This window comes from Podarcis tiliguerta (genome assembly GCF_965153285.1).
Source record: "Podarcis tiliguerta genome assembly, chromosome: 10".
Classification (NCBI taxonomy): Eukaryota; Metazoa; Chordata; class Lepidosauria; order Squamata; family Lacertidae; genus Podarcis; species Podarcis tiliguerta.
Window position 1 is genome coordinate 41,339,508 of NC_139543.1, and position 14,118 is coordinate 41,353,625.

At 42.7% G+C, this 14,118-nt stretch overlaps 2 protein-coding genes and 1 long non-coding RNA gene across 5 annotated transcripts in view; 1 reads left to right on the forward strand and 2 right to left on the reverse strand.

Moving 5' to 3' along the window:
- Positions 1–2,126, reverse strand: part of NUP205 (nucleoporin 205) — a 41,792-nt gene extending 39,666 nt beyond the window's left edge. The window contains exons 1-2 of one of the 3 annotated variants that reach the window (XM_083400481.1): positions 2,038–2,126; positions 81–223 (exon numbers count right to left, since the gene is read on the reverse strand). In XM_083400481.1, coding sequence (XP_083256607.1) covers positions 81–223; positions 2,038–2,065 — 171 coding nt within the window. In that variant the 5' untranslated portion in view covers positions 2,066–2,126. Of the gene's footprint in view, positions 1–80; positions 224–1,744 lie in introns of all 3 variants that reach the window. The other 2 variants (XM_083400482.1, XM_083400483.1) reach the window with 2 other exon arrangements.
- A 1,352-nt stretch (positions 2,127–3,478) lies between these two features.
- Positions 3,479–12,129, forward strand: POLR3H (RNA polymerase III subunit H). Its single transcript, XM_083400607.1, has 7 exons — positions 3,479–3,696; positions 5,384–5,517; positions 6,113–6,209; positions 8,433–8,519; positions 9,016–9,079; positions 10,062–10,269; positions 10,520–12,129. The coding sequence occupies exons 2-7, from the start codon at positions 5,407–5,409 to the stop codon at positions 10,571–10,573; spliced, it is 621 nt and encodes a 206-aa protein (XP_083256733.1). The 5' UTR covers positions 3,479–3,696; positions 5,384–5,406; the 3' UTR covers positions 10,574–12,129.
- Positions 8,437–13,560, reverse strand: LOC310658538. The gene is made up of 2 exons (XR_014502357.1): positions 13,382–13,560; positions 8,437–9,558 (listed from the first exon to the last, which is right to left on the reverse strand). It is a non-coding gene; the product is annotated as an uncharacterized lncRNA (long non-coding RNA).
- Between the last annotated feature and the right edge of the window lie 558 nt (positions 13,561–14,118).

Sequence of the window (14,118 nt, forward strand, 5' to 3'; positions counted from 1 at the left end):
CATGATTTAAATAAGCAAGTGCAATACCAACTAAACTTTTTACCACCCATCTCCCAATAGAGCAAAGGTTTACTTTTTACCGGATTTCTGAAGAGAGATATGAAGTCAGACTTGTATTTCTTTAAGATCTGGTCAAGAAGATGTGTTGCTTCAGGTTGCCTTTTCCAGATAGCATTAACCACTGCCTGCCAAATGTCTTTGTAGGGCCCCCACAAACTGGCAGCTAAAAATAATATAAACAATACTTTCACAACAGGAGATTGTGACAAAACATTACAAAAACACAATTAAATCAAATGAATTATCTAAAAGGTGTAGCAAAACCAGCAGTCCTGCTGCCATACAGATAGTAATGCCATCTTTACTGTATTATAAGCAGTAGTGGCTGCTGCAGTCTTGAAGAGGTACACACTAGATGGGGGTTTCTTGCATTCACTTTATGTAAAACAGAATAATTCAACCCCCAAGCCAGATATGCTGGAGTAATTGAGGTTCAGGATGGAGAATGTTCACATGCATACAGTACACACACCAATATGATAATGGTACCCTTCATCCAATTTTCAGATGCATTTCAGCTGATTAGAGCAACAAAGAGTGGGGAAGGGGAGTAAAAAGGAGTCCTCATGCAAGAGCCAGCACAGACTTTAGGTTGCCTTTTATATTAAATATCCGAAACAGCTGCTTTGCACAGGACAAAGCATAAAACCTCTACGCACACTCGCACGTGTGAAGATCCCAGGCAGGAGCCACTGGGCACACAGTGCCTCAGTTTGCATGAACCGCTAAGTTGAACTATGACTTAGCACAAATATGCAGCCTTCCAAAGGGAAGCTTACAGCTGCTTTGCTCCTCCTTCTCCTCCCCTGGTCTTGCTGTGTTGCTGAGAGCTACCCCATGGTTTAGCTTAGCATGTCATTAGAACCTGTGCTCATGGCTTGTCTCCTCTAGGCAAACCACAAGTTGTAAACCAAGGCAAATCATTGATTACAGCTCATGATTTGATTGGATGGGACAAACCACAAGCCCAAGTTTGGACAATGCGCTATGCCAAACCATGCCTTTACCCACAGATGAAGAGCAGCCATGATCTCCACTCTGGGAGCACTCACACTTGTGTATTTGCACGAACCAAGTTATTCTGACGGACGTGGGAGTTTATTCCATTTCCTAACCAAAAGTGTTTCCCATATAGAAAATATGCAACAAATGAAGCATATCGACAGCTAAATGTATTAGTAACTTGGAAATGAAAAGTAGGCAAACACAAGGAAAGCCACAGCTTCTCAGGCAATTACAGTTGCCATTCTAGCTGCATCCAAGTGTGCTTAACCAATGGAGATTAGTGTTCCAAGTATGATGAAAGTTATTCTGCCAGATGTATGAACTCCAAAACAAGCTTCAAAAAACCTTTCGTTAAAAGTTCCATAACGTCATTATTTTACTGAATGTTTATCAGTGTAGTCAAATGGACGAGATCAGAGGCTACCAAGCAGAAAGCACAGAGAATTCTGAATGACCCAGAAGGAGCTCTATGATGAGTTACATTGTCATAGCACTGAGTCTTGGCGCGAGGGGAGAGAGGGGCAGCATCCTACTTATCTACCCCCCCCCCCCACAAACCGATTTATTGCCGGTTACATTTATGCTGTAAAAATTGTATGGGCGAAGCCAATTGACGGGCGCTACGAACTGAAAGGACTGGCACGATGCAGCTGTGGGATGCAACCTTACATCCTTTTACCTGGTAGCAAATCCCATTGAAATCAACGGGACTTACTTCCGAGTAGCCGCATGGAGGATTGAAAGGCATATATGTAGGAACGCCGTCAACAGTACGTTGCAGTGGAAGATAGGAGGAGGCGCCACGACGGGCCGCACGATGATCCCTCCCGCCGTGAAGAGAAGGGCGCCGGCCAGGGTGCCAGGAGCCCCTCGCTCCCGAACTGGGGGGGCGGGGCGGGAGGGAGCCGGGGTCACACTGCGGACCGACACCTCCCTTCACGGCCTCCGGGCCCCACACGGGCCTCCCCGTACCTGAAATTACCGCCAACGGCGCCGACATCTTGGACGCTCACTGACTCGAGCCAAAGCGCCCTTGCAGCCGAGAAGACCCCGAAACAGTAAGAGGCGACTAAAATAATGCCTGAGCAATAAATAGCCCTCGGGAAGATGCACACATTTAGGCTGCTGAACAGCCGGTCTCCTCCGTTATCTGGCATTTACTACGCCAAGCCCCACCCCGCTCTCAGTTCATTACAAAAACAAAACCGTTCAGCTTGAACATTTGGAGCACAGGCACAACATAGCCACCTAATCGGTAAGTTCAGGACCCAGAAGCAAAGGATGCTGGGAATTGCGGTTCTTGCTCTCTTCTTGGTAGAAAGGCGGGAAAGGGAAAAGGAGCCTTTAAGACTAAACGCTCCTCCTAGAGAATACTGTACAGTGGTACCTCTGGCTAAGCATTTAATTCGTTCCAGAGTGTAGTACAGCCCATTATGCACAGTGGAATTTACTTCTCAATAAACCTGCATAGGATTGCACTACAAAGGGCTGTTATCAACTGGTTTCAGGGTGGTGGTTTCGTTCAACGTAGCTGGGGGTTGGGAAGGACCAGCGAAGTTGCATACAAAAACAATGCTGAATCCTTTATCTTTCTTTAGGGGGTTATAGGTAATTTCTATTTTTTTTTCCCCCAACCTGAAAGTAGCAACAGAAGCCTCGATGGTTGATTTGCAGCTCTATGCAAGGCAAAGTCCCTGATCCCCATATCAGCTTGGGAAGTGTTTGCGTGTATGTTTTTAACTCCTCCAATATGTCAGTTGTGGGTGATGTTAATACGTTAGAAAACACGAGGCGCCTGTTTTGCAATGGGCGGGGGGGGGGCGTGTTGAAAAGCAGCCAACACTTACAAACCCATAAGTGGGTGTTTTCGTATGAAGGATGACGGCTGAATCATCGGAAGCTTTTCTGAAGAACAGCTGGGAAAGCAGCAAAACCAACCAAAAGTCTTGCTGGCACCCAAAACCTGACAGCAGAGGGTAGAGACAAAGAGCGGCTGTATGCTGCAATAGATAAAAGTACGACTAAAGAATAAGTATTTTTTGTCCGTTACAAATATTTGTGTATACACCGGCGCGCTTCGCGTTTAGTTAAATAGCAATGCTGTACAAAAAACAACTACTGGCAAACGACAAAATTCAGAGCGGCCAAAATATATAGGATAAGTACGGCCATGGACGTAGAGAAGGAGGGCGGGGAGGGACAGCTGCCCACCCTCCAAATCAATAAAAATACATAGCTAACGGAGGTTCTGCCCCCGCCCCCCCAACAAAAATCCTGGCTCGGGTCTTCACAAGCGGGACTGCACGTGCTACAAAAATACTCCCGCATGGGACGCTTCCTATACAATCCTGCCGCCTGGCACCCGCCATCACGCGCCTTCTAGCGGCTTCCTGTTTCCTCTCCGTCGCCCTATGGGCTCTTGCGCATGCGCGCTCGGAATAAAGCGCCGTCGGGCAAAAGCAAAACAGCATTTTCCTCTCTAAAGTTTGCGTCGCGTGCTCAAGAGACGGTGTCCGGTCTTCCGTGTAAGGTCGCGGTTGCCAGCGACCCTCCGTCTTCTGGTAGAAGGGGCGCTGACCTTGCCGCTGCCGTCGGACAGCTGGTCGCCGTGGAGCCGCGATCGCAAGGCGGGTGAGTGGAGCCGCGAGGGCTGGGGCTGCTCGGCTGCTGCGAGCGAGCGGAGGCTTGCAGGGGAGCCTTCAGGCCTCGGCCGCCGCTCCTCCGTCGGCCTCGGCCCGCTAGCGGGTGCCGGGGATCCCTCTGACAGCGGGGAAGAAAGGGGAGGAGGAGGAGGAGGATCTGGAGAGCCAGGACGGCTCTTCTCCCGGCCATGCACATGGTTCAGTGGGCTCCCTTCCTAATGCGCACGATCGTGTAAGCCTTAGCCTTCAAGCACACCGTTCTTCTGCTTAGCGTTTACGTGTGCTAAGCCCTTCATCTCATTTTATGAGAAAATTCGGGCAGATTATATTTCTGTAGTGCAAAAGGTGCATTTTAGAATACAGTAAATGGATTCAGGCCGTAGATGTTTCTAGCTTTCCGAGACTGTAGCGATTGCTACTCTGCAAATTAGTGCTGTGCAACGAAATGGAAAACCAAACGTGCACGATGCTCAGTCTGTAGTCAGATACAGTACTCGTTATCTGACTTAGGTCAGCGTACATGGGCCTTCCCTCTTTCCCACCACCCCTTATCCTCGCAGCAACACTGTGACGGTGATAGGCTAAGAATGAATGGGTAACCCATGATTATCTGGTGAATTGTATGTCTCTGAGGATTTGAACCTAGAGGTCCACAGTCCTAGTCCAGTATTCCAAGCATGGAAACATGCAGGTTTTAGAGCTGAGCATGTTGCAGGGCAAATAAAACAGATGCACTTGAATTTGGTGCATGGGCCTGTGAGATATGAGTGCATACCCAGAACACGCCAATGTTTAACTTCAGAAATCCATGGTGGTTCTTTTTTTACCTAAATTCTTTTCTTATCAAATTGCTGGTCATTACATCTTAAGAGATTCCAAGGGCCAGTTTGGACATAAGAATTCTGCTTAATAAAATAGGTTATTAAGCCAAAATCAAGGCTTGCACCAGCACACTCCCTCTTTTCCTCCCCTGCACTAGCTTCAGGGCTTTTATTGCGGTTACTGTAATTTTGGTCTTAAAAAGACATCCTTATATGAAATCACGATCAACGTTATCATTCACATGATCTGTTCGGGTTCTGTCCTGTGAAACTCTTCCCTGAGGAGCTTTTGAATGCTTCATAAGCTTAGAGCATATTTTTAAAACCTTACTTTTAAAAAAGCTTTTATGTGCCTTAGTACTTTAAATATAAGTTCTGTGCTTGCCATTTTAATTCTCAGCATAATTGAATGTATTTTAGCCTATTAACTTATGACAGTATTGTTTGGTATACCACTTTTGAGTTCATGTGTTAAAAAATGGTATTAAGTATCTTAAAGTAACAAAACATGGCTTATTTTATGATAAATAGTATATTTCACAGCACACTGCAGATAGTAGACATTTTCCAGCAAATAAGGCTGGAAAATAGACAAATAAAAAATCTGTTAAAAATAACTAATGTAAAATCTGATGATATACCATAATTCATAATCAAATTAGCTTGCTCAGAATGGTTACAAAATTCTTTAATAACCATTGATTTTTACAAGGAATTGAAATGTACACCAGATTAGGTCAATGGAACAAGATCCACCAGAGTCACAGAAACTTCAGCATCTTACCACCTGCTGTCACAACCATCATTGCAGAAAAGAACATTTGTCTTGCTGACTCTTCTTTTTTCCTCTTTCAGGAGTTTTACTCTTGTTGGCCATCATGTTTGTGTTAGTGGAGATGACAGATACTGTGCGGATTCCTCCATGGCAGTTTGAAAGGAAGCTTAATGATGCTATCACTGAAGAGTTGAATAAGAAATTAGCCAATAAGGTAAAGCTTAAGTGTTGTAGGCCATGTCGGCTGACTAAAGTTTTTTAATGGGCAACTATTGTAAATGTGAAGATTTTTAGAAACAGACCAGTTTGTTGACTGAAAATAGCATCTGTGGCTTAGTGTTAATAGAGTATAATGTCACATGTAATACTAGGCATGATGCAAAATCACATAACTTAACTGGTGTAATTGCAGTGGCTACAGTAGTTTGCACAACTATGGAAAAATAACTACCAGATTTTGACCAGTCTAAATTCAGTATCCAAGTGAGATGCAATGTAGTGTAAGACTAGAAAGTAAATGGGAGGCAAAAAATAAGTAGAAACTAGAAGTGGAGCATCCGTTTAGGAAACACACTCAAATTTCTTCTTAATTATCTCATCTTTCTTTACTGCTTTTGCCAGTTGAGGCCAGCAAGTATAAATAATTTTCTGCTAAACAATTATTTTGAATCAGTTCACCAGTTTGGTTCATCTGCCCAGCTTTCCTTGTGCATAAACTCTGGCATATTGTTTCAGGAAGACTTAACACATTTCCTCTAGTGGCTGGAATTTATTGCTCTCCGGATTTTGTCTTCCCCACCCCCAAACAGGTTGTGTATAATGTTGGCCTCTGCATCTGCCTTTACGACATCACAAAACTGGAAGATTCCTACATATTCCCAGGAGATGGTGCATCACATACAAAAGGTTTGCCTCTTATTCTTCTTAGTATGAGCGCTTTGGATTGGTAGGAGAGTTGACAACCACAAAATTTAAGAGAGGTGCCTAAAGCAGTATGAACACGAGTAGACAGCACTACAGTACTTTAAGATCTCTCTTTTCTTTGTCGGAATTTACGTTTTGCTGGTAAAGCAACAGATACTTTCTGTAGCAAATACATTTGGGAACTGCTTCATAGGCAGAAATCAGAAGAAGTCCCTGTCATTTCATTTAATCCTTAGAACTTGCTATCCCTTAAGAGAGTTATGGTGACACACTAGGTATGCTGCAGTACCACATTTTCTTACCTATTGCCAATATTCTCAAGGAGGTAGGCTTGTTCTACATGTTGATATTGATGTTCTAGGCTGGAGAAATAGAAATATGATATGCTGACCTATGGGCAGGGTTGGGGAGCAACTTCAGCAGGAGGACTAGATCTAGAAGTGACCAGCCCTCCATGAGCCACTTTGACAGGTGGTCACTTTATTGGTCGTGCCTATTGCTTAGACATATCTTCTGTGTAGGATCTGATGTGCAGGCACACATTAAAAGGCATGGTATAAATAGCTTGCAGTACCACGGTGTATATGCCAACTTTGGAAGCACGTTTACAATGGGACAATCCCAAGTAAGTGGGTGCCGGACGCGGTTTAGGCTTTGTTTTCAGATTCACATTTGGAAAAGCAGGGTTCATGTGCCTTTAAAAGCTGCGTCTCAACTATCAGGCTGCCGGGGTGGGTGGGTGTTTTACCCACGCACCACATGGCAGCCATGTTGTGTTATGCCGTGTCCCTCCATGGCAGCCATTTTGTAACTAGTGCCAACAGGGCTCTCAAAATTAAAAACATGCCAATTGGTCAAAAAAAGGTTGGTGATCCCTGTCTTAAATTCTCAACTTATCACAATGTTCTCCTTTAGAATGCTGATGGATTTATCAGTCATGGAATGGTGACAGTATATTACTTGCAGTGTGCATAATATGTACCTTTATGCTCCTGCATAAATGACACTTGTTGTTATCCTTTCCCTTGACTTGTTTTTGCTATTTTTTTATTCATCAGTTTCTTACGGAAAATGAAAGGTACTGACAGACTTTTTTCACTGTGTATTTCAGTTATTCACTCTAGAAACTGCTGGTGTCTTGACCTTCATTTATCTTGTACATCTAATATCTGACAAGACAAATCTAAAAGACCACTTGGGTGCAAACGGGGCCACTCTAATCTTCATTTCCCTTACTGCTGCAGTTCACTCAGCACTATCCTATTTGCTCTAGTTACCGATCAAAACAAGTCTATTTTCAGTCTGCCAGGCTTGCAGAATCTCAAAAAGCTGACACAGCTGCCCAGAAACTGGACTGATATGCTATGCACATCATTAGAGCAATGACATAGAAGCATAGATTGAAAGCGTAGTTTTCCTTAGGATTTCTCAGACAGTTTTGGAGAGATGGAGAGGTGCAATTAATGATGTGCGATCATGGCAATTCTGAAATTCTTAGACCCCTAAACATGAGTGTCTCCACTTGTACATCCAGCTGTGTGCATGTCTGAGTGTAGATACTGGATTTTGTCAAGTAGAGAAGGTCAGAAGCAAGTGCCAACTCCACCCACCCATGCTTTGCCAGTATCGTGGTTTTGGGTCTTTTGGTCCTGCCCTGCACTTACTACAGCATTTACACCTTCCCATTGGAGCCCATGTCCTTTATTTAAAGAGACAAAACCCTTATGCTTCTGTTAAACAACAACTACAAACATTTTGCCACACTTGCTTTGGTGATTGTAGGAACAGCCACTGAAACTTAGGAGGTTTTGGCTTGAAATGGGAGTACCACTGTATGGTGGTATTTGAGCCTGCTCAGCCCATTCATTATTTATCAGAGTTTTTTCAGAAACTAGTAAATAGCAAAATGCTAGTACAGTCATACCTCGGGTTACAGATGCTTCGGGTTGCACAATTTTGGGTTGCGCACCATGCCGAACCCAGAAGTACCAGAATGGGTTACTTCCGGGTTTCTGCGCATGCGCAGAAGTGCCAAATCGCAACCTGTGCAGACCCGACACTGTGGGTTGCGGACGCGCCTCCCGCACGGATCACGTACACAACCCGAGTGTCCACTGTATTGGTTTGTTATTTTAGCGATCCATAGGGAGGGAGTGAATCGTGACTTGTTCAAGCAGCATATTGTGTTGCTTTTTTCTTTTTCAGTGCATTTTCGGTATGTTGTGTTTCACCCCTTTCTGGATGAAATTCTGGTTGGAGTAATAAAAGGCTGCAGTCTGGAAGGAGTTCGGGGTAAATTTTAACTTTTACTAGTAATTCACCAAATAATCACGGGAATATTGTGGGTAGGACTGCAGTGGGTGTCTAGAATTATTAAATATTATACCAAGATAACCAGTAGATATGTCTCAAAAGAAAGACTGTTCTATTAATAAAGTTTGAAGTTACTATGGTTAAGATGTTTGGAATCACTCCTTCATAGCAGCAAAACATTGCCAAAAGAACTGAACTTGTTTCTTTTCTGAAAAATAAATAAATAAAAATAAGTCAATATAGAACAAAAGGTGGAAAAACATATTTGAGGCTTAAAGTTGTTCTTCTTTATTGTTTTGATGGATATTCCAATTCTGCATTTATTACATTTACAGTACAGCGGAGAGAATGCTGGACATAGTTTCAGATTCCTTATTGGATTTGCCACTAGGTGATGACATGGGGAAAGCTTAAATTCTAGGAGTCACATTGCATCCATCTTGCTTCTTTATTAATCTGAACTTCTTTTTTGTAGTTTCACTTGGGTTCTTTGATGACATCATCATTCCTCCAGAATCCCTACAGCAACCTGCCAAGTTGTATCCTCTAAACAGCTCCGTGATGCTGGATGTCTAAAGATGTATAATATGAAAGCTACTTCCCTTCAGATGGAGTCTGTTTTTACTTAATGCAAAAACCCCTATGAGTATGTTGCAAAACGTTCCAGTAGATTGTCTGTTATTTAATGCTAGACTAATATTAACATTAAGTCACTATTCCACAGCTCAGGAAAGCATCCATATAATTTTTGAAAAACTGGGTGTATCCAACACTTTCACAATGGATCTTTCATTTACCCTCATCCCTGCCCCCCCAAAGCTTATTTAGAGAGGAATTATCAGACATTGTGAGTTGTGTCATCTGGTGCTGCAGGTGTAAGAGGTCAGGGCTGCAGGGCACAAGATTCCTTCGCCTAATCTTAGGCAACCTCCCCGAGCACAAACTCTGTAGCCATGGATGGACGCAGCCTTCAATGTTTGGCAGGGCCCCCAGACTCTGTAGGGAAGCTTTGTGGAAACTGTTGGGGAAGAGAAAAAGATCCATTGCACAAAGTTGCCTTCTGCTTGCACATTGGATTCAACCCAAAGATTAGTTGAGTTGAGGGCAGTGGTGTGAAGGGCATTAATATGAAGAGATCAGCTGAGGTTTGGGAAGCGGCAGTCCAAGTCAAACGTCTTATTTGTTTCCATCCTGAGACCTATGGTTAGTTGCTGGATTGAATTCAGTTTTATTGCTGCATAACATAAGAGACACTTATTAGCAGATCTAGCATGGTCTGTGTTCTGCGAGAAAACCTGGTACAGGGGACAGCGAAATGCATTTTCCAGAATGCATTTAGGATAATTTGCAGCAGAAAATTTTCCATTGCTGTAGAGAGTGATCTAATTTAGCATTGTTTTACTTGTACTGTACTTAAGTTAAAAAGTTGTGAGAGCCAATCTCAGAAAAGGGATTTCATACTTGAATTTGAACTTCTATGCCTTCTTATCGCACTGTTGCCTTAACTCTCTATGTGCCCAGTGATGAAGCAGAACAAGTATGGGTTTGGGAATATGAGACTGAAGAAGGAGCCCATGACCTGTATATGGATACAGGAGAGGAAATCCGTTTCCGGGTGGTTGATGAAACTTTCATTGACACATCCCCAACAGGCCCAAGCTCTGCAGAGCCCTCCACCTCTAGTGCCACAGAGGAGGTGCAGAAGAAGGAAGCCCCCTACACACTAGTGGTAACTATTTAACACTACTCCTTTCTACATAGGCTTTTGAAATATCCTTTCACTACCTAAAAGTAGTCACATCCTTGGTGATAGGATGTAGACCTTATTCTTTCAACTATTTATAATTGTGAGGAAAGGGTATGTGAGGATCTCTATGTGACCTCAGAATGAAAAACTCAGAAATCAGAATACTGCAGATTAAATGGATAACCCAGATTTTCATGTGCTAAATTCTAACATATATTCTTTCTCTGTGCAGGGATCTATCAGTGAGCCTGGTCTGGGTCTCCTATCCTGGTGGACAAACAGTTAGCCAAAGGGAGAGACTTATACAAGATGGGCATTTACCAGATTGGAAAAGCCAGTGTGTGCATTTTTCTCTCCTTAGAAAGCAACTGCAAAATGGAAACACTGTGTTTCTATTTCTACTTTACCCTAGTTTTGAAGTAGAAGATGAGTGGGAACATCCAGTGTGATGTCATCAACACAGAATATTTGCATACCATGGCCCTGTCAACAAACTGGTCGTTCTGATCTTTCTACCTAGCAGAACTGGGTACAAGAACCTAAGAAGAATCTGCTACCCTAGAAGAAATTTGAGACAGGATTTGTGTTTAAAGCAGATGCAAGAAGAAACTTTGAAACACTTCAGTCTAGAAGAAACCAGTAGTGATTTGAGAGGTGGAGAGGAATGATTTATGAAAGCTTGCAGTCATTTTACTCAATCCCTCTTGTTCCTTTTCCCCATTTGGATGGAGGTGTTTCTGACAGTGGAGGAAATTCATGCCCTGGCTTTTAAAGGTCACATACTGATAAGGAAGACTAGTAAAGCTAGGGCAAGGGTAAGAATTGAATCTATATAGCCATCAGGCTGCCTCCAATGGGTCCTCCTGAATATCTTGGAACTATTTGCTTAACCCCTGGCAAATTCAGTGAGCCACTGTACTTGCAGAACACTCTAATAAATGGGGTTAGTAAGTTTTCAGTGTTTAGAGAGCAAACAAACCTTGTTAGCTGCCCTTCTTAATCTTGCTGTCTTCCATGAAAACATGTGGCTTGAGTTTGTTTTTAGCTTAGAAATGTAGATGGATTATAGCCTTTTTTCCCTCTACAGAACAAAATTCTAATGAAAGTTGCTGTAGTGAATGACATCTCAAAACTCAACAACTTTTGTTGACTTTCTGTATAAGGAGGCAGATGTTCACATCTTGAAGTAGATAATTCTTCCTTGGGCATTGAATAGGAGTGCAAACATAGACAATGGGCATTCAGTTTTTGGTCTTTGACTGCATTGTAGTGGAAAATATAGAACATTGGGCAGCAGTGCAAAAGGCTCACAAAGATACAATCAGAATACACAATAAAAACATTCCTACGGCATCATAGGACTATACAAGTGGACCACTAATGCAAAAAGCAAAGCTAGGTCTACCAGAGCATCAGGTAATAAATATAGCTCTTCATTTTAAGAAGGGCTTTTGACGTACACATCTTCTACAGTAACATACTTGAATAGAGCCTGCTTCTTGATGGCAATATATTTGGCTTACAAGTGCACCAGTGAAGCCTTGGCTGTTCCTGCTTCAAAGCCTTGATTGGAGGTTTTAATGCTGCTGTAACCCATTGAGGGTTGTGCAGGACATCTGCTTCTGATGTTCCTATGCGAGGGGATTACTGCAGAGCCAGTGTTTTTCTAATAAATATTGCTAGTGTATAATGGCTGGAACAGCAGCTTTGGTTATAAAGGATATATGAGTTAACTATACAGCCAGAGAAGTGGCAATGCCATCAGGTTTTTGACTTCTTTTCAATGAAAGCCTCCTGAAATGGAGGTACCTGAAGTTCCAATAAACTTTGCACTGTTTTAAATCTTCTATTTTATTGTATAGTGCTGCCTAGAAGAATTTACATTTTTATGTGATGTTGACATGACACATCAACCAATTTGAGTTTTAAGCACCTAAATGAAGTTCCCCAGAAATAACCACTTGTTCTTTCTTGCCATTAAGCAAAGGCTTTTCTGTTGTGACTCACTCAATATAGAATCTGAACCAGCTTAATTAATACATACACTCAGGCTTCTAGCCAATAACCAATTATGTTGAAGTTAGCACCACTGAAATCAGTAAGACTTTTGAATAGACATGATTTTTTTATTTAAAATATATATTGTTTAATCATTAGAATTTCTATTCAATGACATTTTTAAAAACCCGTATATTAAAAAAAAAAAATTATAACCTCAACCACTGCTTTAAAATGCTTGCTGAACAAGAGAATCACGTGGCTGAAGTTCAAGAAGTGCTTTGTCTAAGCTCTGCTGAGGGTTGGGCCCACTGCACTGATTGTACAGCATTGTATTGCTTTTATTCCAGATGGTTGGAAGGACACATTTGAAATCCATAAGTAACTTTAGAGAATATTAGAATCATAGTCTTTATTTTAACCCTTGTATATAACACTCTTCAATGTGGAAAATTCCCAGGATAACTTCAATGCATCCAGCAGAGTAACAAAGTAATCCAAAAATTATAAAATAAGCATAAACCAAGTAAAAGGCAGCATTAAATTCACAGCTCAAAGGACTGCAGAAATAAGCTTTGTGTGTGTGCCATTTTCTGACCAGTCAATGTTTCAGTAAATCTGCCACAATTATTGAGTAATGCTGTTCTGAGATGGCCTAGATTAAAAATTGAAAAACACCAACCAAATAAAATTGGAATTTAAAGCGCCTCATAAAATTCATAACAAGCACTCATAACATCTAATTCACCATACATTAGTCTAAAAAACCCCCAGCAATTTGCACAGAACACGTGAGGGAGGAGCAATAGCTCCCATATCAAAAACTGAATTGCTAGCATTTGATCTACTATACTAAAATATGGCGGAAACCTTTTAGCTGGTTGCAGCTCCCCCCAACCCCTCACTTGGAAACAAGTCGTGTTTACCCAACGTTGTCGGAGCGAGTTCTTGGCATCCCAGAAACTTGTTTCCAGCACATAAACTGGCTCGAAATCTTCCCTTGCCGAGGCGTTTCCTGTTCTTGGAGCCTCCGTAATAATACTTGGCCTCCCAAATAACGTATTTTAAGTCTTGGTAAGAGACCGCGTTGACATACCTTGCTTGGCTTCATATTTAATTTTATTTTGAATGCGAACGAGGGCCAGTTTGGAGTATCGCAGAATTCTTGGGCGCCTCGGCCCAACAAGCCTACGAAGGAAAGGTGAAGGAGACCGGAGCCCCCCGATAGGCAGGACGCGAACTGCCGCCGACACCGCGGCCATTTTGAAAAACCGGAACGACGTGACGTTTCCTAAGGCGCCGTCGTCGACGAGAGGCCCCCAGAGCAGCAGAGGCGCCCTAAGTAGCGCCGGTATAGAAGCGTCACTTTCTTAGGGCCAAGGGACCCCGCTGCAGATTCTCAGAAGGCTCCCTCAGACGACAGAAGCTACTCCTCTTGTTATGCTGCAAAACAAAGTCGTAATCTGTGCTAACGGAATTCTTCTGACACAATGACAACCAGGTAAGGCTGCCTTGGCTAATCCTGAATGTAAGGACCCAGAAGCAATGGACGCTGGGAAGTGTAGTCCCAGGCTGCCTCGTGGAGGGTAGCGGGAAAGGATGAAGTGTACACGTTCGGTTCTGAGAGTCGAGCGTCTGTTTGGCAAAGCCGTTCTCTTCTCTTATCTTAATTTAAAAATAAACATGTTTTGCAGCCTCCATTCTCTGTGTGATTTCAAGGTTGCTTTCGGGTGGAATTAGCAATCGTGGTTTTGATTAAATATAGCAAGGCAAGCACATGCCCAAAATAAGTAGCTTGGAAAGGTTTTAAAAGTATTCCAGAATAAGACTTTA